The following is a 27,314-nucleotide window of genomic DNA, read 5'->3' on the forward strand; positions in this document are numbered from 1 at the left end:
ATTGTCTTGGAAGTTAAGCTTTCTAGACAGTTTCCTAGTTATATTCCTCATATTCTCTTCCTGGAGTTGTATTCCTTGTGCTTCTTGTTCATATCCTCATTGTTACCCTTCGGGACTTTTTTCTGCACTTTTCTTGGATTGCTAGCTCTGTTGGTGTATGACCAGCCTTTAATTAAAAATGAGATTCTGGTGTATTATGTGGTGTCTTATGTTATATTTCTGAGCCTGCTCCGTTGCACCATTAAAAGCAAGGGTAAGATAATGTGTCCAGATACAGATTAAACATTAGTACATGGTGTAAATAAAGCCTAATGTGGTATTATAATTCCAAAACAAAATGAAGTAATATCCTTGTGATTTGTAGCACCTAGCTGAACACAACCACAGACACATTTCCACTGATCCCAATAGAAGCCATGTTCAGTTAATAAAGTGAATACTGCTGTGGTTCCTCCGATTACTGACATTTTATTGGTATGGGACCAAAACAGAGCTCCAGAGGTCTCAACAGTGATCTCAAAATCATCCTAAAACACTCCCAATTATATTAACCCAAACGCACGTCACAAAGCCCTCGTGTATTCCCGTACCTCAATCAAATGTATCCCCCATCCGCCAATAAATGTGCTTTTGTTCTGGTTTTATCCAAATGCTCTGTCCTTCCTGTGTATTCTTCTTCCATTTTCCTTGCTAACACCCCCACTGCTCACCCCTTAAGTCAAATCCCCATAACATCCCAATTACTGTCCTCCCACATCTTCAACCTTCCTGGTGACTCACATCACCGCTCCCTGAGTCCCTTTTTGTCACAGACTGACAGTCTTTGAGCGACAACACTGTTTCATTCACGGACAACTTTATTTATCCCCAGCAGAGTACAGAAGTCCAAATATGCATTCTGTGTTTACACATTTGCAGGGGCGGTACTAGGATGCCTTGAAGATGTATTCTGACCGGGACATGATCGCAAGGCACACAAGGGAAAAGAGTAAACTATTATTTTACTAATAATGCTTATTGATCCATATGGTGAGATATTCTCCTTCCACTGGGAAGTCAGAGTTAGGCTGAAGGTCAGAATTATAGAGCTGGTTAGAATTCACATATCAGGGCACAGGCATCACAGCAAATCTAAGTATTATTGGAAGATCAATACTGGCTGTATCAAGCCACATGAGACTCTGACTCTGATCATGCAGCCTTTTGTTTTATGCTGAAGAAAAACACTATGGCTAATCTAGAAATATAATGAATGTGTCAACAGACAGAGATGCCCTGGGTTTCAAAAATCCACCACTTTTCCTTTAAATGACATCGCTCCTCCTCATTTTTTTAATTCTGTCACATTATCCATAGTCCATATCACATGTCCATTGACTGGGTTGTTTCCATAGAAACAATAGTGATGCTTAAGCTTCAGTTACCATGGTTTTTGTTTTTGTCTGAATGTATTTGGTACAGTCACATATCAAATATGCACGCTTATATTGGGATTTGCACATATTCGTGAAGAATAAAGAATTCTAGCAGTTATTTCAATCGACTCATAACAGAATATAAACATTTAAACTCAGCTGATATAAAACATTGATAGTTTATTCACTTCTCTGAGTTAATAAACTGTTTGGCTTGAAGTTACCCATAGGCAGCAAAGATTAACGTTTGCACCGCCGCCATCTTGGTTTTAAAAAACTGGATGTAACAAAGAAGAGCAATTCTGATTGTGAAACTGCTTGCTCACTGGGTAATGACTTGCCTTTCCACGTTGCTAACTAACATACCATGGATAATATCCCTTTTTGAAACACAGTATGACCCAAAAGTGACTGAGCCCATATATTCATAAAGAAAGTTTTTACAGAAGTCGAGACAGAAAGCTGCTTTCCCATAGATTTCTATTCAGGTTCCTCATGTGATGTCATGCGGAAGTGACACAGTCACTGGTTGTATCACCTCCAGTGATACATCATGTATTCCCCCACTGGTTGGCAGTGGTTTCTGGAGGTTGCTGGCTCCTGCCAGCTGAAATCAGTTGCCAATAATATCCTAGTGAATTCTTTGGTTGCTAGCAGAATCCCAGCACTAATAGTTCCTATTAGCCGAGCAATAATACGACTTGAAAAACTGTGATACAAACTGGAAATGAAAGTTTGTTGTCAAAGTAAAAGTTGTACCTCAGCAGTGGCCAATATGTTTCAAAAGGCACAACTTTTAATTTGAAAGCAAATGGTTTAGCAATTTAGCAATAAGCTAGCGACCAAAGAAAACACAAAGGGGTTTTGCTAACTGGTTGAGGAGTACACATTGTTGCCAAGTGACATGTGGCTTGGGGGGGTCACTGATTGGTCTCTAGGCCACGTGACAGGGGCTTTAGCAATCATTCTCCCAGCAACTGCCATTAGCCTCCAGCAAACATTCACAACCATTTGGCAAATAGTCTTGTTTCCATTGCTTTTGCAATTGTCATGGTGTTAACTAGTGGACTTCAAAGGTATGTGCGATTTTGGGAATGACACATTTCAAAACACACAAAATGTAAAACTAGGAGCCATTTTACTAAAACAAGTGCAAGAGCGACTCAAAAGACAATCCTAACAAAAGGGACTGTTTGCTACAACTGTTAACACCACCACTTTAGTTATGATGCTACAAGTTGCTAAAAACAACCATCTCCGGTGCTAAAACATGAAGCCAAGCCACATGTGTGAAAGTCTAAAGTTCCCCAAATGGTCATTAGTTCTAAAATGACCCCACAGATATTAAAAGCACAGCCTGCTACAAAAATAATTTTGGTCTCTATGGCTATTTTCCACTTTCTTGACAACTGTACAAAGATGAATAATAATATAAGGCATCCATTTAGATTGCATGAAAGCTTATGTTTATGCAATATTTCAGCTGTAGCTGCCATGAATAATGGTGATAAAAAAACATACTGCCACCTCGTTAGCTAGTCGACTAAACTGAGTGGCTCACTTTACAACTTGACCATTGTTTACAGTTGTTGCTTTCATAGGTTTTAAAAGCAACTTTCTCACAACTAATACTCGTATGTATGATACATTATAGTGTTTCATGTGTATATTATTCTACAGTTGCAGAAGACTCAAAAATATTTTACATCAGCTTTAGCTAATTTCATAACAATCCACATCTAAAAGTTTGTCCATTTACAGTGGGGCAAAAAAGTATTTAGTCAGCCACCGATTGTGCAAGTTCCCCCACTTAAAATGATGACAGAGGTCAGTAATTTGCACCAGAGGTACACTTCAACTGTGAGAGACAGAATGTGAAAAAAAAATCCATGAATTCACATGGTAGGATTTGTAAAGAATTTATTCGTAAATTAGGGTGGAAAATAAGTATTTGGTCACCTCAAACAAGGAAAATCTCTGGCTCTCACAGACCTGTAACGTCTTCTGTAAGAAGCTTTTCTGTCCCCCACTCGTTACCTGTATAAATGGCACCTGTTTGAACTCATCATCTGTATAAAAGACACCTGTCCACAGCCTCAAACAGTCAGACTCCAAACTCCGCCATGGCCAAGACCAACGAGCTTTCGAAGGACACCAGGAAAAGTATTGTAGACCTGCACCAGACTGGGAAGAGTGAATCTACAATAGGCAAGCAGCTTGGTGTGAAAAAATCAACTGTGGGAGCAATCATCAGAAAATGGAAGACATACAAGACCACTGATAATCTCCCTCGATCTGGGGCTCCACGCAAGATCTCATCCCGTGGGGTCAAAATGATCATGAGAACGGTGAGCAAAGATCCCAGAACCACACGGGGGGACCTGGTGAATGACCTGCAGAGAGCTGGGACCAAAGTAACAAAGGTCACCATCAGTAACACACTACAACGGCAGGGAATCAAATCCCGCAGTGCCAGACGTGTTCCGCTGCTGAAGCCAGTGCATGTCCAGGCCCGTCTGAAGTTTGCCAGAGAGCACATGGATGATACAGCAGAGGATTGGGAGAATGTCATGTGGTCAGATGAAACCAAAGTAGAACTTTTTGGTATAAACTCAACTCGTCGTGTTTGGAGGAAGAAGAATACTGAGTTGCATCCCAAGAACACCACACCTACTGTGAAGCATGGGGGTGGAAACATCATGCTATGGGGCTGTTTTTCTGCCAAGGGGACAGGACGACTGATCCGTGTTAAGGACAGAATGAATGGGGCCATGTATCGTGAGATTTTGAGCCAAAACCTCCTTCCATCAGTGAGAACTTTGAAGATGAAACGAGGCTGGGTCTTCCAACATGACAATGATCCAAAACACACCGCCCGGGCAACAAAGGAGTGGCTCCGTAAGAAGCATTTGAAAGTCCTGGAGTGGCCTAGCCAGTCTCCAGACCTCAACCCCATAGAAAATCTGTGGCGGGAGTTGAAAGTCCGTGTTGCTCGGCGACAGCCCCAAAACATCACTGCTCTCGAGAAGATCTGCATGGAGGAATGGGCCAAAATACCAGCTACTGTGTGTGCAAACCTGGTAAAGACCTATAGTAAACGTTTGACCTCTGTTATTGCCAACAAAGGTTATGTTACAAAGTATTGAGTTGTATTTTTGTTATTGACCAAATACTTATTTTCCACCCTGATTTACGAATAAATTCTTTACAAATCCTACCATGTGGATTCATGGATTTTTTTTTCACATTCTGTCTCTCACAGTTGAAGTTAAAAGAGACTGTAAAATGGATTTTTAAAATAATTAGTTCACAAACTATATGATTAATAATACAATGATTTCCTTTGCATTCCCTTTTGAATTGAAACTGGATGGCTTTTTCCACGAGGTTTGTAAAATAAATAAAAATTAATTAATGTTTAAATCTCTAGTCTCTAGTTCCAAAGTTGCTGGCAGATTTAGCTACCTTCAGACAGAGGACAGGCTAGTTGTTTAGCAATCCCTGAATATCAGGTGATCTCACTGTCTGCCCACATCAGCTGATGGCTTAGCTGATACCTTTCTCCATGTCCAACTGACAAATCAGACTCAGACTGCGGGTTTACTTGTGGTTCCTCGGGTATTTAAAAGCAGGATGGGAGGCAGAGCCTTCAGCTTTCAGATGCCCCCCAACCCCCAGTTTGTATTTGGGAGACACACCTTCTCTACTTTTAGAGACACTGACCGTCCCTTAGTTATACTACAATATGTCTATACTGCTAAGGGGCTTCCCATGATGCACTGAGTGTTTCTTCTTCACTCACCTCTTTCCACTCTGTGTTTATACACCACTCTGCAATTAATCAATAGTTACTGTCAATCTCTAGCTCTACACCGCTACCTGAACCTGGTTTATTCCTGTTAAAAGGGAGTTTTTCCTTCTCACTCTCGCCAAGTGCTTCGTCATAGGTTGTCGTCTGATTGTTGGGATTTTCTTTTCTTTTTTCTCTGTACTATTAGAGGCTCCTACAGTGTAAAGCCCCTTGTGGCAACTGTTGTTGTGATTTGGTGCTATATAAATAAAAGTGAATTGAACTCCACACAACAGAGGAGGTGGATTGTATTTGATGTTAAATTAAAGCTCTGTTCACGACATTATCATCACAGTAATTTAATAGCATCGCAAAGTTGGTTTTATTGCCATATTTTAAAAAAAATATTTGATGCTGTCCTGATAAACACCGTGTGTTACACCTGATCAGACTACACCTCCTCCTGTATTCTCTTGAGAAAATCGTAGTTGTCGCTTGCCTGTGACCCCAAACCATCTGACGCTGTGGAGGCGTAGTGCGAGCAGTATGCTAGCAAAACAGCGGCGTTAGTCCTCCATCTCTTTCTCTCGACACAAAATGTAGGAGTGTAGGAATTCAATGCTGTGGAAGCCTTGTCTCACATTCATTTTATTGTTCAAATGTCAAATGTCATCAAATGTCAGCAAGTGGACTGAGGTTAAAGGTATGTGGAGATTTTTGACATTCCCACCCTACCTCCACCTCGCTGGCATCCCATGTGTCCTGGACAGACTTGACCCGGCTGATGTGTGGGATGCTCCGGTGAAGGAGCGAGCAGGCCTGGCAAACAAACACACCCAAAGTCAGCGACGCCCAGTCTGGTTCTGCAGGAGAGACAGAGAAAGGGAAGAAGGGAGAGCCGGGGGGGGGATTAGAGAAATGATGAAGGTAAAAGAGAGAGAGAGGGAAAAGGAAGAAATGAAATTTGTGAAAGCAGGACAAGACCGCGATACAGAGAGAAAGATACAGGACAAACAAAAAAGGAGGGGTGCAAAAGTCTTGTTATGAAGATGCTTTAACAAAAAAGAACAGCAGCTCAAGGTTCAGACTATAAATACTGAAGGTGCTGATGCCAGCGCTGTTAAGAGGTTACAGAGGCAAAGTAAATGAAGCGAATATTACACCAGACTGTGGCTGAGTGAGCTCCTGCTCATAAAGGAGAGCAGGGCTGCAAAATATGATTTTGGGGAAATCCTATTTAGCCTACTGGCAGGAAGCAGACCACCTGAGATCTGATCAGACCTTAGTTACCGAGCTAGTTGCATCAGACACACAAATGCACACACATAAAGACTCTGGGAGAATGTGCAAAACTGAAGAAAAACCACTCTCTCTGCAACGCAGCACAACAGCAGCAGCAGCAGCATCTGTGGGTGGTCAGCCAGGGTGCATGTGAGTCACTGTATCACACACAGGCTGAGTCTGCCCATGCTGATGAAGTGTTCAAAGTCAAGAGGCGTGATGTGCAACGGAAAGAGGAAGACAGAGCAAAGTGAGAAACTGAATGTTAGAATATGAGAAAGAGAAACAAAGAGGATCACACATGTGAATACCACAGATGGGCTGATTGGTGGGTAGCAAATGCAAAGAATCACAATTCAAGTTAGCTGACTGGTAAGACTAAATGACAAGCAATCCTGGCAGCCACAGTTAGTTACTTGGAAGTGATCGTCTTTCTTGTTCCAGTTTCTCAGCTGAAAGTTTGGTATTTTTAGCTGTAGACATCGCAGTGTGCATTTGGTGTTTTTTTTTTCCACTGAATACTCAAAAATCTCAACTTTTAGGCTGATTACTGACAAAAACTAAGGGAGAATAGCGAAGGGATGGGAAGTAAAGGAAGCATCATTTACGAAAAGAAAGTTCAATTCCAGCATCAGGCCGGGGTCTTTCTGTGTGGAGTTTGCATGTTCTCTCCGGCTACTCTGGCTTCCTCCCACAGTCCGAAAACATGCAATTAGTGGGGATAGGTTAATTGATCAATCTAAATTGCCCATAGGTGCGAATGGTTTTCTGTCTCTGTGTGTTAGCCCTTCAACAGACTGTCGACCTCTCCAGGGTGTACCCTGCCTCTCGCCCTATGAGAGCTGGGATAGGCTCCAGCGCCCCCCGCGACCCTGAAGAAAAGGATAAGCGAATGGATGGATGGATGGATGGGCCTGACACAGCACTAAGACCACTTTAAGTGTGTCTGAGGGAAATCCTTCACGTTTTGGTTTCTGTCACTTGGTCTGTGCCATTATTTTTTCTTTTTCTGTTGTTATTTGTGTGCTCTTGCAGCATTTTTCTATTTGCTACTTAAGTTGCAATCTATTTGACCTCTCTGGACCACCGTAGTCTTCTTCCATCGAGCCAGTTACTGTACAGTTAAGGTATTGTATTGTAAGTAAACAGTCAAGCAGGGCGAGCTTATTGAGACAAACATGTGAATAACAAGTCCATGAACATTTTTTTAGTCAGAGCCAGTTATTTCCATCTTTTATATACAGTCTGTGCTATCAGTATGCAGTATTAACGAAAACAAAATATATTTTATAAGTTCAAAGGTGATTATATTGGCTAATGTTAGTGTGCAGGTGTGTCATTTATGGATTAAGATGTTGCTAATGGATGCATATGCATGTGTGTGTATACTGTGCTACAGAACATATGCACATCCTAACCTGCATGTGCACAGCTACAAGCGACTGAAAGTACTGAGGGTGCCCTTACTGAGCAACATTCAAAAGTCTTTCTCTCTGTATCTCACTCTCTGTGCAGCTGCTATTTCTTAAATAAAGAGGCCCTCAGCGTGGCGCACCACAGACACACACACATGCACACACAGTGACAGCAGTGTGTAATACTCAAGGGAATCATATGAGAGGCAGGGGAACGAAAGGTTGAAGGAGGCAAAAAAAAAAACCCCAAAACCCAACACCATTTCTGCATCTCTGTCGTTTCAAGGCTGAAGCGGAAAGGTTTAGAGATCTGGATGGAAGCGGAGAACAGAGATGAGGGTTTGGAGGAGTGGAAGAAGCAAACAGAGGGATGATGTGAGTTCCCCCGAGAGCGTTAGCTGACATCTGCGATAATCTTCCTCCATTTCATCTCTTTTAACCCATGACAAGCAGGTGATGCTTTTATAAACGTCAAGTCATCCTTTAATCATTCTGGAGTGCAATGAAGCTTCAAGCAGCAGCGCTTTAATGTAAGGGAATCAAACCTCTTCCTTTTTAGGTCTTCGCAACAACAATATAAAAACTCACAGGCACCCACACAAACACACACACTCACACCAAACCAACCCCTGCTGACATGAAAACATACAACCTGCCATTCGGTGGTGAGGTCATCTCTGTCTGAGTCAGGCCTTACAGAGAAACAGGCGGCACTCAGGGAGATTACTGTGGCCGCATGACTGACTAACAACACACACACACAAAACCACACACACACACACAACTACACATGCACATACGCAGAGGGCTTTTTCCTCTACATGTACATGAGTGATGTTTCTCAACAGGATAGCTGTGAACAACAGATGCACAGTCGTAGTGAGCAGGAGGTGGAAAATTCCTGATGTAGTGTGACTTTTTTTTTCCTTACAGTGCATATGCTGTTTGAGACATGTTGTTTTTTTTTAAATGCAGCAGTACTGTGTTGCATCTCTGAGCAACTGTTCAGAGAGAGGAGACAAAAAGCTTTGCAGGAGATCTTATTGGGCTCACCTCTTAGGGAGCTTTGGACAGAGGATGAATGAATGGGTGAGGGGCATTTATATTCTTACAGTGGCGGCCTGTGACTGTGAGCATCTGCAAGCACTTTCATGCATCTGCAGCAGAGTCATTTGTACAGTATGTCTCATACACATGCCTGTCAGAAGTGGCATTGTGTTGGAGATTAATAGCTAGAAAGTAGGGCCAGCTGAGGTTATGACCCAGTGTGTTGGTAAAAAAAAAACAAAGAACAGACACCACAACATGCTTTCATTTCTCTCAGGGGTTTTTCATTTTAAAAAGACAGACGTTCCAGAGGAAATGTCTCTGCAAATACAAATATTGCCCATTGAATCCACTGAATTTGCTCTTCCCAAATCATTGATTCATGTTTCTTACCTGCTGCCATGGGGATAGATTTTAAGGCTATGACTGTTGGGTAAGTATCATAATTTTCCTTGATCCACTGTGGGCTAGTGTGGTCACTGTGTGTAGCGTGGTTCACTTAAATAGAGGGCTAACTCTCAAGTCCAAAACACGGGTTTGTTTAAAGTAATTGTTTCACAAAAAATACTCCATCTTTGTTATTGATGGATTACTACCTCATTACTTTTCTTTGCTTTTCATGTTCTTAACTTGAGGACATTTTTATTTACTAATAGATCTTATCCAATGCTAAAGTCTGTTCTAGAAGCAAGTATCACTGCACTGTGTTCCTTTCATTTTAAGGTCACTTGGACATGCTTGGTAAATTCCACTCCCCCCCAACTTCTATTCTGAGTACACGAGTACAAACAAAGGAGGAAATGCATTTGCTGAAATGCCACTGGTTCTAAAACTGAGGGCAATTTCTCTTTTACCAGCTATCAACAGTAATGATTGGTGCACAGAAAATGAACTCTTGGGGTATCTCACAGCTATACTGGACGCCTTCAAACATTGCCCACAGCAATCCAAAACCAATGGGTGAAGGTTGATGCCCATACAGTAGACATTTTTATGGAAGGACCAAACAAACTATGTAGCTTTTAGTTATAACCTTACTAAGGTATAAGGTATAAAGATAGAAGTACTAGGCCACACCGCTTTATCTTAGAATTAAAGCTGATTTTGGGCTCATTGGCCCAAGTATACAAAATCATAGCGTAAAAGTGGCATGGGTTTAAGTGTAAAGTGGCTCAGTATTTTGATAATGATGATGTCACTATGTCAACCCCTATATTTAGTAGAATAGCTAAATGTATAGCTAATAAATAAATAGCAAAATATTTGTTTCAGAACAATCCTGCTGAGCTTTGTTGGCTAATTCATGCAAGCACACCTTCCTGAAAGGTTACTTTGTCATGTTAATACAATATTTCTACAGTTACCTCATAATCATTGGGTCAAACAGCTTTCTAGAACATAAAATACTTCAAGGAATTTTTTTGTCCTGAATCCCTAAAGGCTGGTGTGTAGTTCCAATAAAGAGGAATTAGCGTTCTGTCTCCCTGAAACTCCCTAAAAAGGAGACTTGGTGAAATCCTTGACAATGAAACGTCTGAAAAAAGTACACTAAGCAATTGTATGTGTATATGTTTTTGTGTGTGTGTGTGTGTGTGTGTGTGTGTGTGTTACGTGGGCTTGTTGTTATGAGGTCACTAGAGTCTTGGAAAATTAAGAGTGTGGGTTGACCTCAACTTCCTTGAATCAAATGCTCTGTTTGATTTCATATACCACCCACTGTTTTGTTCATTTTCAACATGCTCTCCTTTGGTGATCTAATCAATAACACCTTAATGTTAAACACCAGAAAGACCAGTTCAGACAATTTCAAAAAGGTGTATTTCATTTCCAGAAGAATCCAGAACAATCTACTCATCTATTTTTGTACTGATTTTAAACTGCTTCTTATTATGTATCAAGGCTTTGTGCTGCCATATTTATTAGAATGCTGTATTATTTCAGTCGGTTGCCTGCTGGATGACAGAAAAAGACTGTAACTTTACTAAATCGAGCCTACAGCAAGGCAAACAGACCATAGTCTAAGAAACAGAAAGATCTAAAGATACTGATACATTTTATCATTAGTGCCTGATTCCACATTAAAGAAGTTTATATTCTATATTTACAGTGAGCTTCATGTTGCTAAACAGATGCTTGACTTATATATACAAGTCAAGCATTATACAATTTTATATATCTAAAAAATTCCCCTCTCGCCCCTGTGGGCGGTCTTTATCCATTAAGCTCGGGTCCTCTACCAGAGGCCAGGAGCTTGAGGGTCCTGCGCAGTATCTTAGCTGTTCCTAGGTCTGTGCTCTTCTAGACAGAAATCTCCAATGTTGTTCCTGGGATCTGCCGGAGCCACTCGCCTAGCTTGGAGGTCACTGCACCGAGTGCTCCGATTACCACTGGGACCACTGTTACCTTCACCCTCCACATCTTCTCAAGCTTTTCTCCCAGCCCTTAGTACTCCTCCAGCTTCTCATGTTCGTTCTTCCTGAAGTTGCCATCATTCGGTATCACTACATCTATCACTACGGTCATCTTCTTCTGTTTGTCTACGACAACTATGTCCGGTTGGTTAGCCACCACCACTTTATCTGGAAGTCCCACAAGATCTTAGCTCGGTTATTCTTGACCACCCTACGGGACGTCTCCCATTTTGACCTCGGGGCTTCCAGGCCATACTTGGCACAGATGGTTAAGAGAACTTTGTAAATATTCTCTCAGGCTTTTTGTCAGTATTACCCAGCAGAACTGTAAGCAAGAACACAGAAGTTGAGCTGGAATGGAGATGTAACAGTCTTTAACCTGCCTGCTGCTTAGAGCTAAGTTAGAATGTATTATTGAGCAAACTGAGAACTGAGAATTACCCTGAAGCAATGCCCTTCATGCATCCAGCCTACTGCACACTCTAACCGAATGATAACCTTTGCTGAAATCAAACAATTTCATGTAGCGAGAGTACATTAGAAGTGGAGAACCTCCTCCTGCTCTTGAGAAAGCAGACTGCAAAGGATGATATAAAAACATTTGTTCAGGATTTCATCCGATGTCAGATCATAAAAAAATACTCAAAACACCTTAAAATTAAAGCCCATGTGATCCTAAACTGTATTACAGCTCAGTCTGACTAGCGTAAAATAAGGACCATAACCTCCTTGTGACTTGAAAAAATTGATGGTTGCCCATTTCATTGCATTTTTTCGTCAACCAACTGTGAGTCGTTGTGCTGATGAACTGATCCACAGAGAACACTTTCAATCACAGGACACATGTTGCCTGATGGGAGTAACTTACAGCAATCACTCTCAGACTGGCAAAGACATGCAAATAGTTGCCGTTTGATTTATAAACTTGCCAGTTTATATGGTCAACATGTTACGATCAATCTGTTTGTTTGTCTATGCTGAACACAACTTGTCTACAGTGAGTCTGTTTGCAATAGCAAACTCGACTTAGATGAGTGTCAACTTCTATTCTGATTATTTATTATTTATTTCTGATTATTTTGCGGGTCGGACTTGAACTCAGGCCGGTCGCTTTCAGACGTTTCAAACCTAAAAAAACCCCCAGAAAGCAATGAGTGGTACTGCAAAAGGAACCTAAACCTCGTTATATCTCATCTTGGACCTGCTGATTTGCTGTTCTATAAACACCTTCTGCACACCTAAAAGGATTGCTGAGGCTTCTCTCTGGAGGCAAAAAATCATTTGTGTGTCCTCAGCAGAGGGCAGAACCACAGTGCTGCTGAGCTACAGAGAAACCCCGCAGTACAGGCGCCCAGCTCAGCCTCTCAGCGGTCTCATCAAAGCGCACCAGCAGAGTGAAGATAGGGGAAGAAACGCAAAGGTAAGGAAGGGCAAAGTAAGAATGACTAAGCATTACAAAAACATCCACAAGCCATGCGTGTTTTCAGCCCAATTCCAGCAAGCTTTCTGCCTGCTTAATGAATGTTGTATCTGAGATGGGACGATAAGACACGGGTGAGGAAGGACAGGCAGGTCACTGCTGATGCTGCGATGTGTTTTACTTTGTAAGTCTGCAAATTCACGAACAATAGAAGGATTTCATGCGATGTCGCGTAGCAGGGAAAATAGAGGACCTCATCTTTCAGGAAAAGCAGGCTAACCTGTCACCTTTATAGCAAAGTAAAGCTAGAAACTGTCTTTTTTCTGACATATTTCATTCTTCACCAAGAAAGATCTTTCTGTTTGGAGTGCTTCTGCACGGGTTTCCTCCCACACACCGAAGATCTGCTTAAGGTTAATTTGTGATTCTAAATTAGCTGTAGGTGTGAAATCGAGAGAAGGCGAGAGCCAGACAACCACACGACGGCGAGTGGACTAGACTCCAAAATAATTTTGTCTAGCACAATGCATGCTTTTCTTATTTCCTAATCCCATTTGAATTATCGTGTGAGTCATTGCAGAAAGCGATATATTTCTGGAGAAGACCTTTTCAGAGTGTAAATGTTTACTTGTAAACTAGCTGAAAGCCCTCACACCCACTTAACAGTCGCTTGTCTTGGTTTCTGGTCTGGTCTTAAATTTATGCATACAGATTCTTTAACAAATGCACCACTGTGATTAATGCAATCAGATTTCAAACAAATTTAAATGTCTGTACTCCCACTAAGTCAACTAGGAGAAGAACTGTGTGAACTGCAACATCTGGGAATGGCCATTATACAAGATTAATTGAGGGACATGCTGCCGGCATCTCCTGGGAGATAAAATAAGTGCATTTTCTATATAGGCCTGTGAAAAATGACCCTTATGCTCCCTCAATCTATGAAATGACCAAACAGTCTTCTGATGAGTTTATGGCCTCAATCGCTAGTTTCATTTCTCACTGAACACAGCATGTTGTTCATTTTGTAAACTGTGGCCCTATTAAAGCAAAAGAGGGGGATAAAGTAGAGCATCCTTTAGGGCAGCGGCCCCCAACCTTTTTTGCACCATGGACCGGTTTATGTCCAACAATATTTTCACGGCCCGGCCTTTAAGGTGTTGCAGATAAATACAACAAAATTTAAAAAAAGAAGATTCATAACACATGGGAAAAGACCCAGGGAAACCGAGTTAACAATAAAAATGATAAAAAAAATAGAAAACCCAGAAAACCATAGATTTCACACCCGAGCATCAACTCTCGCGGCCTGGTACCAAATGACTCACAGACTGGTACTGGTCTGTGGCCCGGGTTTGGGCACCGCTGCTTTAGGGCAGATCCACCTTGTCGATGACAAGTTTCTACCTGGGAAGTGTGCAATGTTGCTCTGTTTCTTAGTCAGTGACTGATGTGTAAAATGAATAAGAAAATTCTGAGTACAGGGAGAAGGTTACTGGGTTCGAAATCAGCCTGTGGCCTGAACGAACAAGCTTGTTCTCACCATGCTTGTGTGGATTCTTTCCAGGTTTTAGATTGGATATACGAGTGCAGGGTGTACCCCACCTCTCGCCCTTCGATACCTGGGATCCAGTTCTCCCACAAGCCAGAACTGGATAAGCAGAACAAGGATAGATGGCACTCGTTTAAGGAAAATCAAATGTTTGCTTCACTAAATATGAAAAAACTATTTCCCATTTTGTACTTACCTCTTTGTACGGTATCTGTTATATTCTACTTAACAGCCACAATGATGTTTTTTTCCTTTCTCTTTTGTCTATTGAGCGGATTTGTCTGTTTTTCTCTATATTGAAACCATCTCACAATTGAACCACCAAAACCAGCATCAAAAATTCATATCTTGATGAGATGTGAATTATTAGCCTGGGGATTCCTGGTTCCTGCCAACAGGGGAAGTGGTACTGGTGGGGGTTTCATCTGTGCTGCTTGTACTCTTGTGAAATTTTATGAAAGAAGCACAGTAATTAGGAAACAAAGCAGTTGGATTCAACTAAACTATAGCACGCATGCTGAAGGAAATTTCATCACCTCTTGAGGAAAACGAGTGTACACGACTTGGCGGATCAGATTTTCCAGCTCCTTCCCCTAAACTGTTGTATTACATCCTGGATACAATTGGCACTGCCACACAGAACAGAACATCAACTGCTCTTCAGAGGCGAGATTCTATTGTGCAATCATTGCAAAGGTGAAAGTGGTGTACTTGCCAGGGAAAACTGCTTAACAGTTTTAGCTCGGGAACATTCAATGCCAATCTTTCCCTGAGGCATAGTGAACTGTTGCAGAACAGTGAACAAATCATCAAAAACGACATCCCAAGAGACAAATAACGCTTGATCAGTGTAAATCATTGTGCCAGCTTTCCCCAAACAGCTTGTAGTCATGCTAGCTGGCCTGTGAGTCTGTACAGGTTTGCAAATAAATACTTATGCTAACACAGCCACACGCTCACAGAAAAAATGCTAATGCTAACCGTCTATAACCTTTACCATGTTCATCATCTTAAAGAAGACAGCATACTTGACAAGGATGTCTTTTAGATACATAACAGATCAGGTTTCATTTTAATTTCAGCTTGGAGAATTGGCTTCCAGCATAAGTAACACTTATAAAGTACTTTCTTTCCTCAAGTATGCTAACATTTACTAATTAACAATGAAGCTAATGACTACTGCCCATCAGTATTCTACTCTCTTTTCTACTCTATTCTACTGAACAACCATCCCATATGTTTTAATAGCATTCACGTATGGCTGGGGTCTCACAGGGGTCAGCTAGGATGCATCTTCTGAATGCCACAAATATCCACAATTTTCCACCAAACCCAGCACACCAATGGGACTCATTTGTAAACTATTTTGTAAAATATCTACTGAGCCTATTGTTCATACTAATCAATTTTTATAACTCTAATTAAGGTTAAAAAACTAGGGTCATTGACGAAAAGTATAACGAAAATAACAGTGATGCCTTGCTAACTACCATAAACTTAATTTCAAGTGATAATTTCACACTTTGTTAGCTTTTAGCGGATATGTACCAAAACCTCTTCTTGTGGATGTGGCTCTGCAACACTGTGGCTAATTTTAATTGACTTTATTTGGGCTGGTGGAGGGTTGGTTGAGGTATCCATGTGCAAACTTATATTATATCAAGTCATGGGTTTGGACTCAAGGTTGGGTTAATTGGTGATTCTAAATTACAGAGATGTGTGAATGTGAGTGTGAATGTATTGTCTGTCTCTCTGTGTTAGGCCTGTGTCAGGCTGGCAACCTGGGTGTACCCTGCCTCTCCCCCTGTGGTCGCTAGGATAGACTCCAGCCCCTCTGCGACCGTGAATTGGATAAGCAGATAAGAATTGATTGATTGATTGATTGATTGATTGATTGATTGATTGATTGATTGATATTGGCCTGGTGGAGGGCAGTCTGAGGTATCCATACACACATAGAGATAATATTAAGTAGTCATGGTTTTGGAGTCAAGCTGTCTGCTAAGACACAAGCCCACTGGAGCTAACGGTACAAATCAATCTCTGAGTTATTTTAAGGTGAGTCGTTGTTCCCTACTGCACCACTACACCGGATTTCAGTGTTCCCCCCGCCCTGCCAAATCTCACTTTAACCATTGTGTAAAAGCTGTTATAAACTGAAAAAAAGGCTGAACTGTTGTTATGTAGGTTGCTGATAATAAAAAAAAAACAGGAAAATAAAAGAAAAATGCTTCTGCTAATTAAAAGCTGCATCAACCACAAAAAATAACAACCTTTCCACCTTGCTACAATCACAATGAAATCCCTCTTTAAGTGTCTACCCCTCAGACAAAGCTATCTCGTTTTGCAAAAGTGCCTTTGGCTCAAATAAATAAATAAATAAATAAAATGTAAAAAAAAAAATGCTGCTCTGCTACAGCCAGTCCTCAGAGGAGCCGTAACCGGGGCCAAGGAACAGGCGTCCCGGGCAGGCTCGGCTCCAAGCACTGGGCGTTCGGCCCGTACTGGAGCCTCGACTGGCCACTCACTGGTTTACTGCCATTTGAGCAACGAGGAAGGAGGGGTGTACTGAAAGGATGATGAAGACAGGATCTGGGTGGGGGGGGGGGGGGGAGGAGAGATGAAGACAGTGAAAAATGAACATAAATAGCTGCACAGGAATAGGGTGGACACACAGTCAGGAACATGTAGAGCAAAACCACTCACACACAAGTAATAACTGAGCTTTATGGAGGTTGCTGACAGTGTAGATTGTAATAACACAAAACCACACACACACACACACACACACACGGAGTGAGGAGCAGAGTTGGCATGTCTTCACACAGTTTAATTGGTTTATGGCTCAGACTTATAAGTCCAGAGTCCACCGTCAGGCCTACTTTGGTCTACTTTGTCCTCGGGTATCTGCGGGCCTTTGTCATCAGACTCGCTCAGACTTGTGCGGTTCTGAAGTGCCAGTTGGCTCATGTACCCCCTGCTGGTGTACAGCGGCTCGAAAGGCACACGCGCACCGGCAGCTGGATGCGCTGACTCCACCGGGCGCCGGGTTTTCAGTAACGGGGCTGGTGGACGGGGTGGAGGGGGGAAGGTTTGCCATACCTGGATTGCCGCAGTCCGCGCACTTGTCGTTGCCCGGTCTCGCCAGCACGTCCTGCAGCTGCAGCTTGTTCCCCTCCGCTTCCAGCGCCATGGTGAGTTTATCCGTCCAGCCTCACCGCGGTGGGAAGAAGGTGCCCAAGAACATCCGCCGCTGGGGTCCAGCAGACAGACAGACTGGTCACCTGCCACCTCCGATCCGAGCTGTGCCCGAGGATAAGAGAGCAGAGAGAGAAAAGGAAACTGAGCGATCCGCGCCGAGAGCTCTTTCTGCCTCTCACTGATAGCTCTATTACCCAGGCTCTTTGGCTGCATAATAATCAAGCCCACACGTTACCATCGCCGCCTCCTCCCCTCCTGTCTGTCTGCCTGCTTTCCCTTCAGCCATATATCTTAGAAAAGTGAGACACCCAGCGGTGAGCTAGGTGAAGCTGCACGTTTAAAGAATCCAGTCCTCCGCTCGTGCAAAAATGTCATTTAAATGAAACTGATAACATGAACGTGCTCTGAATGCACACGCAGCAACGGAGAGGTGAATAAGTGTGCCTACTATTAATAAATACATATTAACATATATCTCCCATCTGAGGGAAGGTTGCAGGTTGTTTCCGGGGTTGCACTCTCCTGGATGGAGACCCCTGATTACCACTGGGATCGCTTTGGACTTCCACATCTGTTCCAGATGTTCCTTCAGCCGCTGATAATTTACTATTTTCTCCTGCTCCTTCTTCCTGATGTTGCTGTCTGCTGCGATTGCCACATTTAACACAACTCACACCACAGCGCATTTGGCCTGTTTCTCTTAACCACCTTTGTTGGTGTCTCCCAGCAGGACTTGGGGACTTTTAGGGTATATGCAGCACAGATGTTCTTGCACACAGTCCCAGCTTGCATCTTACATCCTGTTGCCTGCCATGTGTTGGATAGTCTCTGGGGCAGCCTTGCACAGTCTGCAGCTTGGGTCCTGTTGGTTGTGGTAAACGCTTACTTCTATGGATCTGGCACTTGGGGCCTGTGTTTGTGTTGCCATCATCGGAGCCTCTGCGCTGTCGGCTTCTAACCAGTAGGATTTCCTAATGTCAGTCAGTTCCTCTGTCTGTCATCCCATGTAGGGGCTTGGTTGTCCGTGACAGTTTCTCTTCCTGTTCCTCATCACCGTCTGTCGGCAGCTGCCTGAGGCAATCGTTTTTGTTGTTGCATCAAATCATTTTTAAATAATATTTTCAACCAGCAGTTATGATTTTCAATTTCTTACAGTATCTAAGAGAACAGTATGAATCGGTTCTATCAGATTCAGTGTACAGTTACAGAGTTTCTTTTTTATTTTGAATTATGAAACTGTTTTTTAGTTTTCATGAGAACTTTATTTTGCAAAGTATCCAAAGTCATTTGTTTATAATGAGGGGAAATTCTGATCACTGTGCTTTCCCCCTGTAGTCCTATAGTATCAGTTTGCTATTGTGCATTACATGGTCATTTTTAGCAGACTGGTTGTTAATGCCACGGAAAAAAATAAGTTACACATTTATTAGGACCAAAATTAAACCCGTATATGGTTCCAACACACAGGGACAGACAACCATTCGCACTCACATTCATTCACACTTAGTGGCAATTTAGATTATCCAATTAACCTATCCCCATAAGCTGCATGTCTTTGGACGGTGGGAGGAAGCCGGAGTACCCGGAGGGAACCCACGCAAACACGGGGAGAACATGCAAACTCCACACAGAAAGACCCCGGCCTGATGTTGGAATTGAACTCAGGACCTTCTTGCTGTGCGGCAACGGTGCTAACCACCGTGCCACCGGGATGCCGGGGTTTAATTAATATCAGCCCTTATTCTTTCACGAAAGGGCGGACAGTTTACGATAGCATCAATCGATTACTAATGTCTGTCTGCCGAGCCCTCAAAATAAAACGTCATACTTGCGCGACAGCAGGGTCAAACCGAGAGGCTGTTGTTTATGTCAAAACATTTTGAGACGGCCCTCTGTGAACTGAGAGAAAATGTCTACCGCTATGAATTTCGGGTCGAAGACTTTTAAACCTCGGCCTCCGGACAAAGGCTCGTTCCCTCTGGACCATTTCGGTAAGCTCCAGCTGAGCCTGTCTGCCCCGTTAAATAACTCTCGTTCCCCTCACCGCAGACACAACAGCGACAGAATTAATAATAACTGTGACAGTGTATGCTATAAATATTTAGAAATGTTTTAAATAAGTGCAATGCACTCATAGACCTTTGTCTAAGCCAGCTGCCTTTTAGCAGGATTGGTACATGGACGTTTACAGCGATGCTTGATGCTATTAGGACAGAAGGTCTGAAGGACAGACTGTAATGAAAATAGCGTTTACACAAACATGTATGATGTGCTGCTCTGCGTTACATTTATACCAGTTATAAATGTTCTTAACTACATTAAACTTCTGATCAGTTTGCTTTATTAAAATAAGAGACATTTAATGAAAATGAAGACTGACCACCACACATCTTTCATGGTTTTCAAAACTATAATTGGGTGCACAAGTTTGAAATTATTTTCTTTAATCAACACAGGCTCGTATATGTACACCCGCACTATTTGGTTAAATGTTCGTTAGCAAGTTGCACCTTGGTTGCACTTTAAAGAAATTATAAAAGCTCAAAATGACCATTCATGCGCATGATGAGTGTATGTAAAACAACTCACTCACAAACATCAGGAAACTTTGTAGAACAACGCCTCACCTGTTTGATTTTTTTTCCTTTCATTTGAAAACACAAATGTCTGTCCTGCTCTATATAAACTGCACAGAACCTTCAAGCAATATGTTGGCAGCAGCCCTTCACTTAAAAAGCTAGAAAAGTATCATGATACACAGTCATGGACAGAAAGTTTTGGCAGTAGCACAAATGTTGTGTTTCATACAAACTTCACTGATTCTGTTTTTATTAACATGATTTTTTTTTCTGCGTGTATGATCTACAGAAGAACCCACATTAGCGTGTCATAACTTTCAAAGACTTTTAATGGCAATTAAAAATCAAATATGTGCATTATGTTGTTGGCCATTGTTCTCGATAACTTGTGCTGGATGTCAGCTTCTTCTGTAAATCCTGACTGATGATCGTGATGGGCCGCCTTATCGGGGCTGAAAGTTGATGACAACCTGTGGGCTCCTGATTCTTTAATGTCCCCCTTAAGCACTAGCGTTGTGTGGCTCGGAAGAAACAGTTTTATTACTGGGGGTTACAGATAACCATACAAATGCACAAGTCCTGATTTTGTCCTTTTGTTTTTCCAGGAGAGTGCAAAGCCTTCAAAGAAAAGTTCATGAAATGTCTCAGAGAGAACAACTATGACAACTCCATGTGCCGACTGCAGTCCAAAGACTACCTGGAGTGCCGAATGGACCAGTAAGAAAGCCAATGAAAATGTTACCTAGTGAATCGACAAAGGTAACGTGTATAATCGTCTTGGTTTTATTTTTTGTTTTCAGTCAGCTGATGACCAAGGAGCCTCTGGAGAAACTGGGATTTAAGGACCTGATGGATCCTCCCCCCAGCCAAGCAGGCAAAGACAACAAATCCTGATTTGACTCCACATCTGCTGTTTCCAAAGTGCAGAAGCATAGAATAAAGTGCTGTGACCGTGAGCTGACAAGGATGACTGCAAAGACTCTGAACATGCAGCTCCAGCACGAGGACTGTGTGTTTTCAGTCAATACAAATTAATTTTGTACATAAGATGACTTTATGTAATATATAGAGATGCTGTTTTGCTTGTCAATAAATCTTTTTTATCTAAACTTTTATTTTGGAGCCTTTGACACAGTTGCAGCAGTGACATTCTCTGAACAGTTCAAAAACAAACCCGCTTATCAAAAATCGACTATTCTTATGTTTCTCGAACACAACCTTTATGAAATTTAAAGGCTTCCTGGATCTTCTCAAATCCTGTATGGTGGAATTCAAACCAAATGTGCCTGTTTGGCATTTAAGACTGTTTATTGTTAAGTATTTTTGATACTGTCCCATGAAATGACCAAAACGAATGATTCGTCCATGTCAGAGAAAAGTCGTTCTCCTGGAAATCCTTCCAAACAAAACATTCTTGTTCAGTCTTTTTAACTGAACTGCACTGTCATGAAGTTTAACTTTTAAAACACTAACCGAGGCCTGTAGTGTATATGGTTTTTCATCGTTTCTCTGAGCATCGTATCGCCTGATCTTGGGAATTTCTCAGGACATCCACCTCTGGGAAGACAGGCAGCGGTCTTAAATGCTGTCGCTGTAGATCTGGATGTCAAATTGTTTGGAAATTACTTTATAACTCTTTCGAGGTAGAGAAGCAGCGATAGTTGTTTCTGTAAGATCACTGCTGATATCTCTGACGCACACCTGAATGCTCCAGACAAGCAAAGACTTTGCTTCTCACTCTTACTGATAATCAGTTTGATTTGATTAGCAGCACCTGGCTGTTACTCACCTTCTGATACTCACCTTCCATATGTATTGACTCAGTCAATGGATCCGATTCTAATATGGTGGTTTGTAAATCACTTATAAATTATCAAATCTCAAACAGTAACTATAACTACAGGGAAGCTCCAAGATAGCAAACCAAGCCCTCACCTCTGAGCTCAGTAGCAGCAGTGTAGTTGGATGAAGCTTTCCAGCGAGCCTGATGCTTTTTAAACTCCTGCACCCGGCACATGTAGAGCCCCCGGTCCCCCTCGGACACGTTCAAGATAACCAGCTCAAAGATCTTCCCCTGTTTCACCACTGTCAGCTTCATCTTTGGCCATGGGAAACTTTTTGTGTAGTTGCCATAGAAACGCTCCTTCCTCATATTGACACGGGCGATGAGGAGTTCGTCTTCTGGTTGATCTGTGCCCGCCGGTAGAAAGGTCCATTTAACCACAGGTAACGCTGTGTTGCGACGTCGCTGGGAAACAACACAAGTAAGTGTGATATTTTCTCCCTCCTGGGCCACCGTGAAGGGAGAAGGGGTGATGGTGGCGTTGATGGCCAAACACAGATCTGTAGAAACGAGTAAGAATTACAGCATATATTATTTGGACTGTTGGATGCCATTGGCTGCACGTTGTTTAACAAAAACAATTGTGGCTTCTGTAAAATACTTCAGAATTTAAGTGATTAAGATTAAGTTAAGGAACATGGTGCAGAATTCAAGTCTTTGCAGAGATTAGTTGTTCTAATGTAAACTTGCTTACTTATGAACACGTTCAAAAAGCCATCTTTAAAGTAAACATTTCAACTTGCACCAATGCATCTGTAATCTTTTAGTAGCAGTATTTTTTTAATGTGCTGTAATATAAAACATCACTTCATGGAATTACGTGCAATTTACAACATTTTTAAACTTTCTTTTGCTGTTTTTTTCTCTGTTAAGCCACTCAGCACTGACCCATGAATCATTCGAGCATAAAGGAGGCACCTGAGCCACTGTTGTTTTTATGTGTAACACCTAAGTAAGTTTAGGCACCTTGGTACCCATAGCAACATAATTTGTTCTCATTTCTTTAGCTAAACCTTGCTTAGCAATGATCTGAAGCAGATGAACGGTGGTTCAACGGTGGCTGTGAATGTTATTAATTTGGACCCAGAACTGACTAATAACGTGAGTCTATTGTGAACAACTTTTAAAATGAGACGCTCAAAGTCACTGCATCGTATCAAAAGATCATAAAAGTGCTCTGAAAAATGGGTTTTCCTGACACAAGTTTTAGTTTTGGGGGGTCAAAGCTGTACCGTTCACAAAAAGTGTAAAAAGTGTCCATATTGTATCAAATGTAAGTGTGGGCAGCCTAGTGTTATTCATCAGTAGAAGAATACATCAGTGCATAGTTGGCTTGAATTTAGCTTTTGATAGTAAATGCACTGAGAAAGAACAGCCATGAGCATCACAAATCAGAGCTAAATATCTACACACTCCACAGTGAGTTTGTTGTTGCTCAGCAGCTTTCTTCCCTCTCAAGCTGACAGCAGTGTTGTTTTTGGCAGCTGTGATGACATACGTGGGATGATGGTTGAGGAACAAACTTTACTGCTGCGCGTGTTGTATGGCATTATATATGACACTTCTGCTTTTGTCAACTTTGGGCACATTTCACAATCCCCATTTTCCACGACACGCAAGCGTTTTACTGTCAAACAAGTCACATGCTTTGAGCGCAGTGCATAATTACAAACAGGGCTTTTCCCCCCAGTTTTGTCTTTTATTTGGTCTTGAGTGACAGAACAAAACAAGGAAAATATAGCTTAGAGACTGTAAAGTGCTGCTGCTGTGATGAGTTACTTAAATCGCCTGTCATAAATTACGCTTAAATAGACATGAAAATAAAAATAAGAATTAAAAGTGCTAAGTAGATAGATATATACATGATATATACATGAGTGCAGGTGGTGATCAGTGCCAAACATGGAATGATGCAGTGAACACAGCGTAGGGTCATGTGTTAGTGGTGGGAACAGTCATACGGTTATTGTTCATGTGTCCAACAGCAGAGGGGAAGAAACTGTTCTTATGGCGAGAGGTTCTGGTGCGAATGGACCGGAGCCTCCTGCCTGAGGGGAGCAGGTCAAACAGACTGTATCCAGGGTGAGAAGGGTCAGCTGAGATCCGAGCTGCATGCCCCAGTGTCCTGGAGGCGTACAGGTCCTGCAGAGATGGGAGTCTGCAGCCAATCACCTTCTGATATGCCGCGTTGATAAACTGTGTATTCTATTGACAACACACTCTCTAATCACACAAAGCTGCAGAAACTGGACAAAGACATGAAGTGCTGAGTTTGAGTCCACAAACCTGAGATAATCGGGAATATTTTTCACCACCTGTTTATCCATCACGGTGCAGAAGAGGGTGCAGTAGAAATACCTCATTGAGATGTTGCTGTTAAATAGGCTACTTAAGAACTTTGATTTCTACAGGAGCAGTATTGAACAGCTCTGTTGTTTTTTCTTTTAGCCCTCAAGGCTCTTCTTCCATCTGTTCATGCTGAATCGTATTTTTTTTTTTAAACAATGTGGGCAGGACCGCTTGAGAGCTAGATTCGTGCCATTCATTCAGTAATATTATTGATCTATGGGTTGTCATCTCATACTCTAGTAGGGGTCTATTTTTAGCCCAGCAGCATGCTACAAAGTGACTTTAATATTTATCGAACAGAGGAAAGTAGGTTGTGTTTTTGCTGGATCAACAGGCCGTATTTACCTAGATGACATGTAGAACTATTGCTACATTATGTTTGGCTTTGAAAATCTAGCCTGAGGGGAAAAACTACAATATGTTAACAGCTTGAAAAAAAACAATCTGAAGTGCATGGTACCAACCATAACCATTCATTGCTGGCAAAAACTAACTGGAAAGCTTGAATTTGCAGCTATCATAATGAGCAAAATACACTTCTTTCATTACTACTCTTCTCTCAGCAGACAAACAATGTGTCTCTGTAATGATTGTTACCATTTTCTGAATTGTGAATCAACACAAACAAACATACACAAACACAGACTGTCGGTAATGTAAAACACAATCGCATTTTTTTTAAAATGACATTCAAATGATCAAACACGTTGAGAGTGTTTGGATGGATTTTAATTGATGAATGTGATGCTGTTAATTTGTATTCGCCAAGCATGTTTACTTCTTCTTTTTTTTAAAAATCACCCAAGTTGTATTTTTCATTGAACTGCAAAATATACTGAACGTGTTTCTTTTTTGTATTGCTTTTTTAACAACACAACTCACAAAGCATCTTGACACTGCTATGTGTGGACGGGGGCATTTCTTGTTTGTCATGCAGGATTAAAGGAGCCAGGCTTTGTTCACACAGCTAGGATTGTATTTTAAACTGACCCTGGGTCAGTATAAGTATCATACAGTTTAAACGAAGCACTGAAACTTGCACATATTTATTATAGATGCACTGAAGCTAATCGAGATATTTGCTGTCAGTCTGTGGCTGCGATTAAACACTTTACTGAAAACTTTATTAACTAGTAACTTCATCAGTCATGACAGAAGCTAATATTTCTGTGCTAACATCGTTTAAACGGTAACAGCTTTACTACAATATAAGCTAACGTTTACACCGTAACTTTAAGCTAGCACCATAAAGACGGTAAAACAGTAATAATATCTACAAATGCATCTTAAAGCTGTTATATTAGCACTCGGTGTATTACTAACATAACCACATTAACATTACTGACACTCGCTGACTTTTAATAGTCATTTTATAAATGCTGTCCGTTTAAACGGTCTTACCTGTACACACTGCTGTATCCACCGGATTCCAGCCAGAGTGGATTCTGGAGTCTTCCACGCTCCTGTTAGTGATCCTCCATCTGGATGGATGATAACAACCTTCTGAACAATCTAGCAGGAGATGGTCCATATCTATGGGACTGATTTGTGCTAATAACGCCCATTGTATGGACTGATAACAGCCGAAGCGGGTGAATAAAGTCACCCAGTCGCTAGCTGTGCCATTACCCAGCATACATCACTCCCTCCATAAATGCAATAAACGATAGAAAAGTATCGTTCTACCTGTTTTTCAGGTAGTCGTTAACAGTATATAATTTATTGTGTTCAGTATACGTCACTACGCTTTGCTTAGACCCCCAAAATGGCGAATCGGGCCAAAATCCTTTCCACGCCCACCCCCGTGACATCACGCTCCAAAGCCCTATGACATCATATATCGTGCATGCAGATCAAAGCATCTGATCCATTCGAAAGGCATAAATAGGGGTGAGAACTGCAAACTTTTAGTCAGTTTATTGGCAGCACTCGTGTTCGCAGCATTCAAACAAACCTGAGAAACATTTTGAAACAGTTGGATCATTTACACAGTAGTTTTATTAAGATTCCAACATGTCTCAGAGAAAACGCAGCAAAAAAAGGCAGCCCAATGTGGATGATATAAATGAGGGCTGGAAAATATTATTTAATGAAGCACAGGAGCACATTTTAAAGCTGATGACAGAAAACAAAGACAACTGTGCTGAATTAAGACAAATGTCCCACCTGCTTGAAGAAAAAGAAGCTATTAATCAGGAGCTCGATGTGAAACTCAATAACACTGATTCTCAGTACTTAATACTGGAATCAAAATTGAAACAAGCCCAGGCACAAAACGAAAAGTTTCTTCAAGAGAAACAGCAACAGGAAAAAATGCACAAAGAGACACAACTTCTTCTCCAAGACTTAGAAAGGAAAAATCTACAACTACATGCATGTTCTAATGAAATGAAGGAGAAAATCATGGAACTAGAAGGAGAAAGGGAAAAACTGATAAAACAATGCTCAGGCATGCAGTACAGTTTCAATGAAATGCTAAGCAAGAACTCAGAGCTTGAGGAACTTAATAACATCTTAAAATACAAAAATGATGAAATCCTGAGAAAGAACACAGAGCTCGAGGGACAGAATAAGAACTTAAACCACAAATACAGTGAAATCCAAAAAAAGAACACAGAGCTTGAGGAAATTAATAACTTAAAATACAAAAACAAGAAAATGCTCAAGGAACAGCACGTACCGGGTGGTTTCGGCCAAGGGCCGGGTGTCAACTTGGGGGAGAAATCGGAGCACTGTGCATGTTGCCCCAATTCATGCACCCAGCAACTGAATCATGAGGGGCCAAAAGATGCACCAGTGCCTGAGCCCACCAAGGACTCCACAAAGGAGTGTGACGTGTGCGAGGCTGAGCCCTCTGCACCTTGTAATGATGTGACAGTGGAAGCTCCACTGTCAGAGGAACAGTTGCTTGTTAAAGAGCTCATAAAGGCAGTAGTCACACATGCCTCAAGAAAGGCAAATGTGTCGCCATCCGATGAGATTCAGCAGGGTCTCTTCATAGCTCTGTGGGC

At 41.7% G+C, this 27,314-nt stretch overlaps 2 protein-coding genes across 5 annotated transcripts in view; one reads left to right on the top strand and one right to left on the bottom strand.

Moving 5' to 3' along the window:
- LOC120736502 (arf-GAP with dual PH domain-containing protein 1) overlaps nt 1–25,753 on the bottom strand; it is a 46,302-nt gene extending 20,549 nt beyond the window's left edge. Inside the window, exons 1-3 of one of the 4 annotated variants that reach the window (XM_040036681.1) lie at nt 25,705–25,753; nt 22,047–22,454; nt 5,941–6,068 (exon numbers count right to left, since the gene is read on the bottom strand). In XM_040036681.1, coding sequence (XP_039892615.1) covers nt 5,941–6,068; nt 22,047–22,263 — 345 coding nt within the window. In that variant the 5' untranslated portion in view covers nt 22,264–22,454; nt 25,705–25,753. Of the gene's footprint in view, nt 1–5,940; nt 6,069–17,433; nt 18,938–22,046; nt 22,455–25,704 lie in introns of those variants that run through there. The other 3 variants (XM_040036683.1, XM_040036684.1, XM_040036682.1) reach the window with 3 other exon arrangements.
- LOC120736503 (cytochrome c oxidase assembly protein COX19) lies at nt 19,340–21,226 on the top strand. Its single transcript, XM_040036685.1, has 3 exons — nt 19,340–19,523; nt 20,717–20,828; nt 20,912–21,226. The coding sequence occupies exons 1-3, from the start codon at nt 19,442–19,444 to the stop codon at nt 21,003–21,005; spliced, it is 288 nt and encodes a 95-aa protein (XP_039892619.1). The 5' UTR covers nt 19,340–19,441; the 3' UTR covers nt 21,006–21,226.
- Nucleotides 25,754–27,314: the final 1,561 nt, after the last annotated feature.

This window comes from Simochromis diagramma, unplaced genomic scaffold (genome assembly GCF_900408965.1).
Source record: "Simochromis diagramma unplaced genomic scaffold, fSimDia1.1 OVJJ01000371.1, whole genome shotgun sequence".
NCBI lineage: Eukaryota > Metazoa > Chordata > Actinopteri > Cichliformes > Cichlidae > Simochromis > Simochromis diagramma.

Coding starts and splice junctions, on each gene's coding strand:
- LOC120736503 (XM_040036685.1), top strand. CDS start 19,442: ATGTCTACCGCTATGAATTTCGGGTCGAAGACTTTTAAACCTCGGCCT. Junction 19,524..20,716: donor GTTCCCTCTGGACCATTTCG/GTAAGCTCCAGC, acceptor TTGTTTTTCCAG/GAGAGTGCAAAGCCTTCAAA. Junction 20,829..20,911: donor CTGGAGTGCCGAATGGACCA/GTAAGAAAGCCA, acceptor TTTTGTTTTCAG/TCAGCTGATGACCAAGGAGC.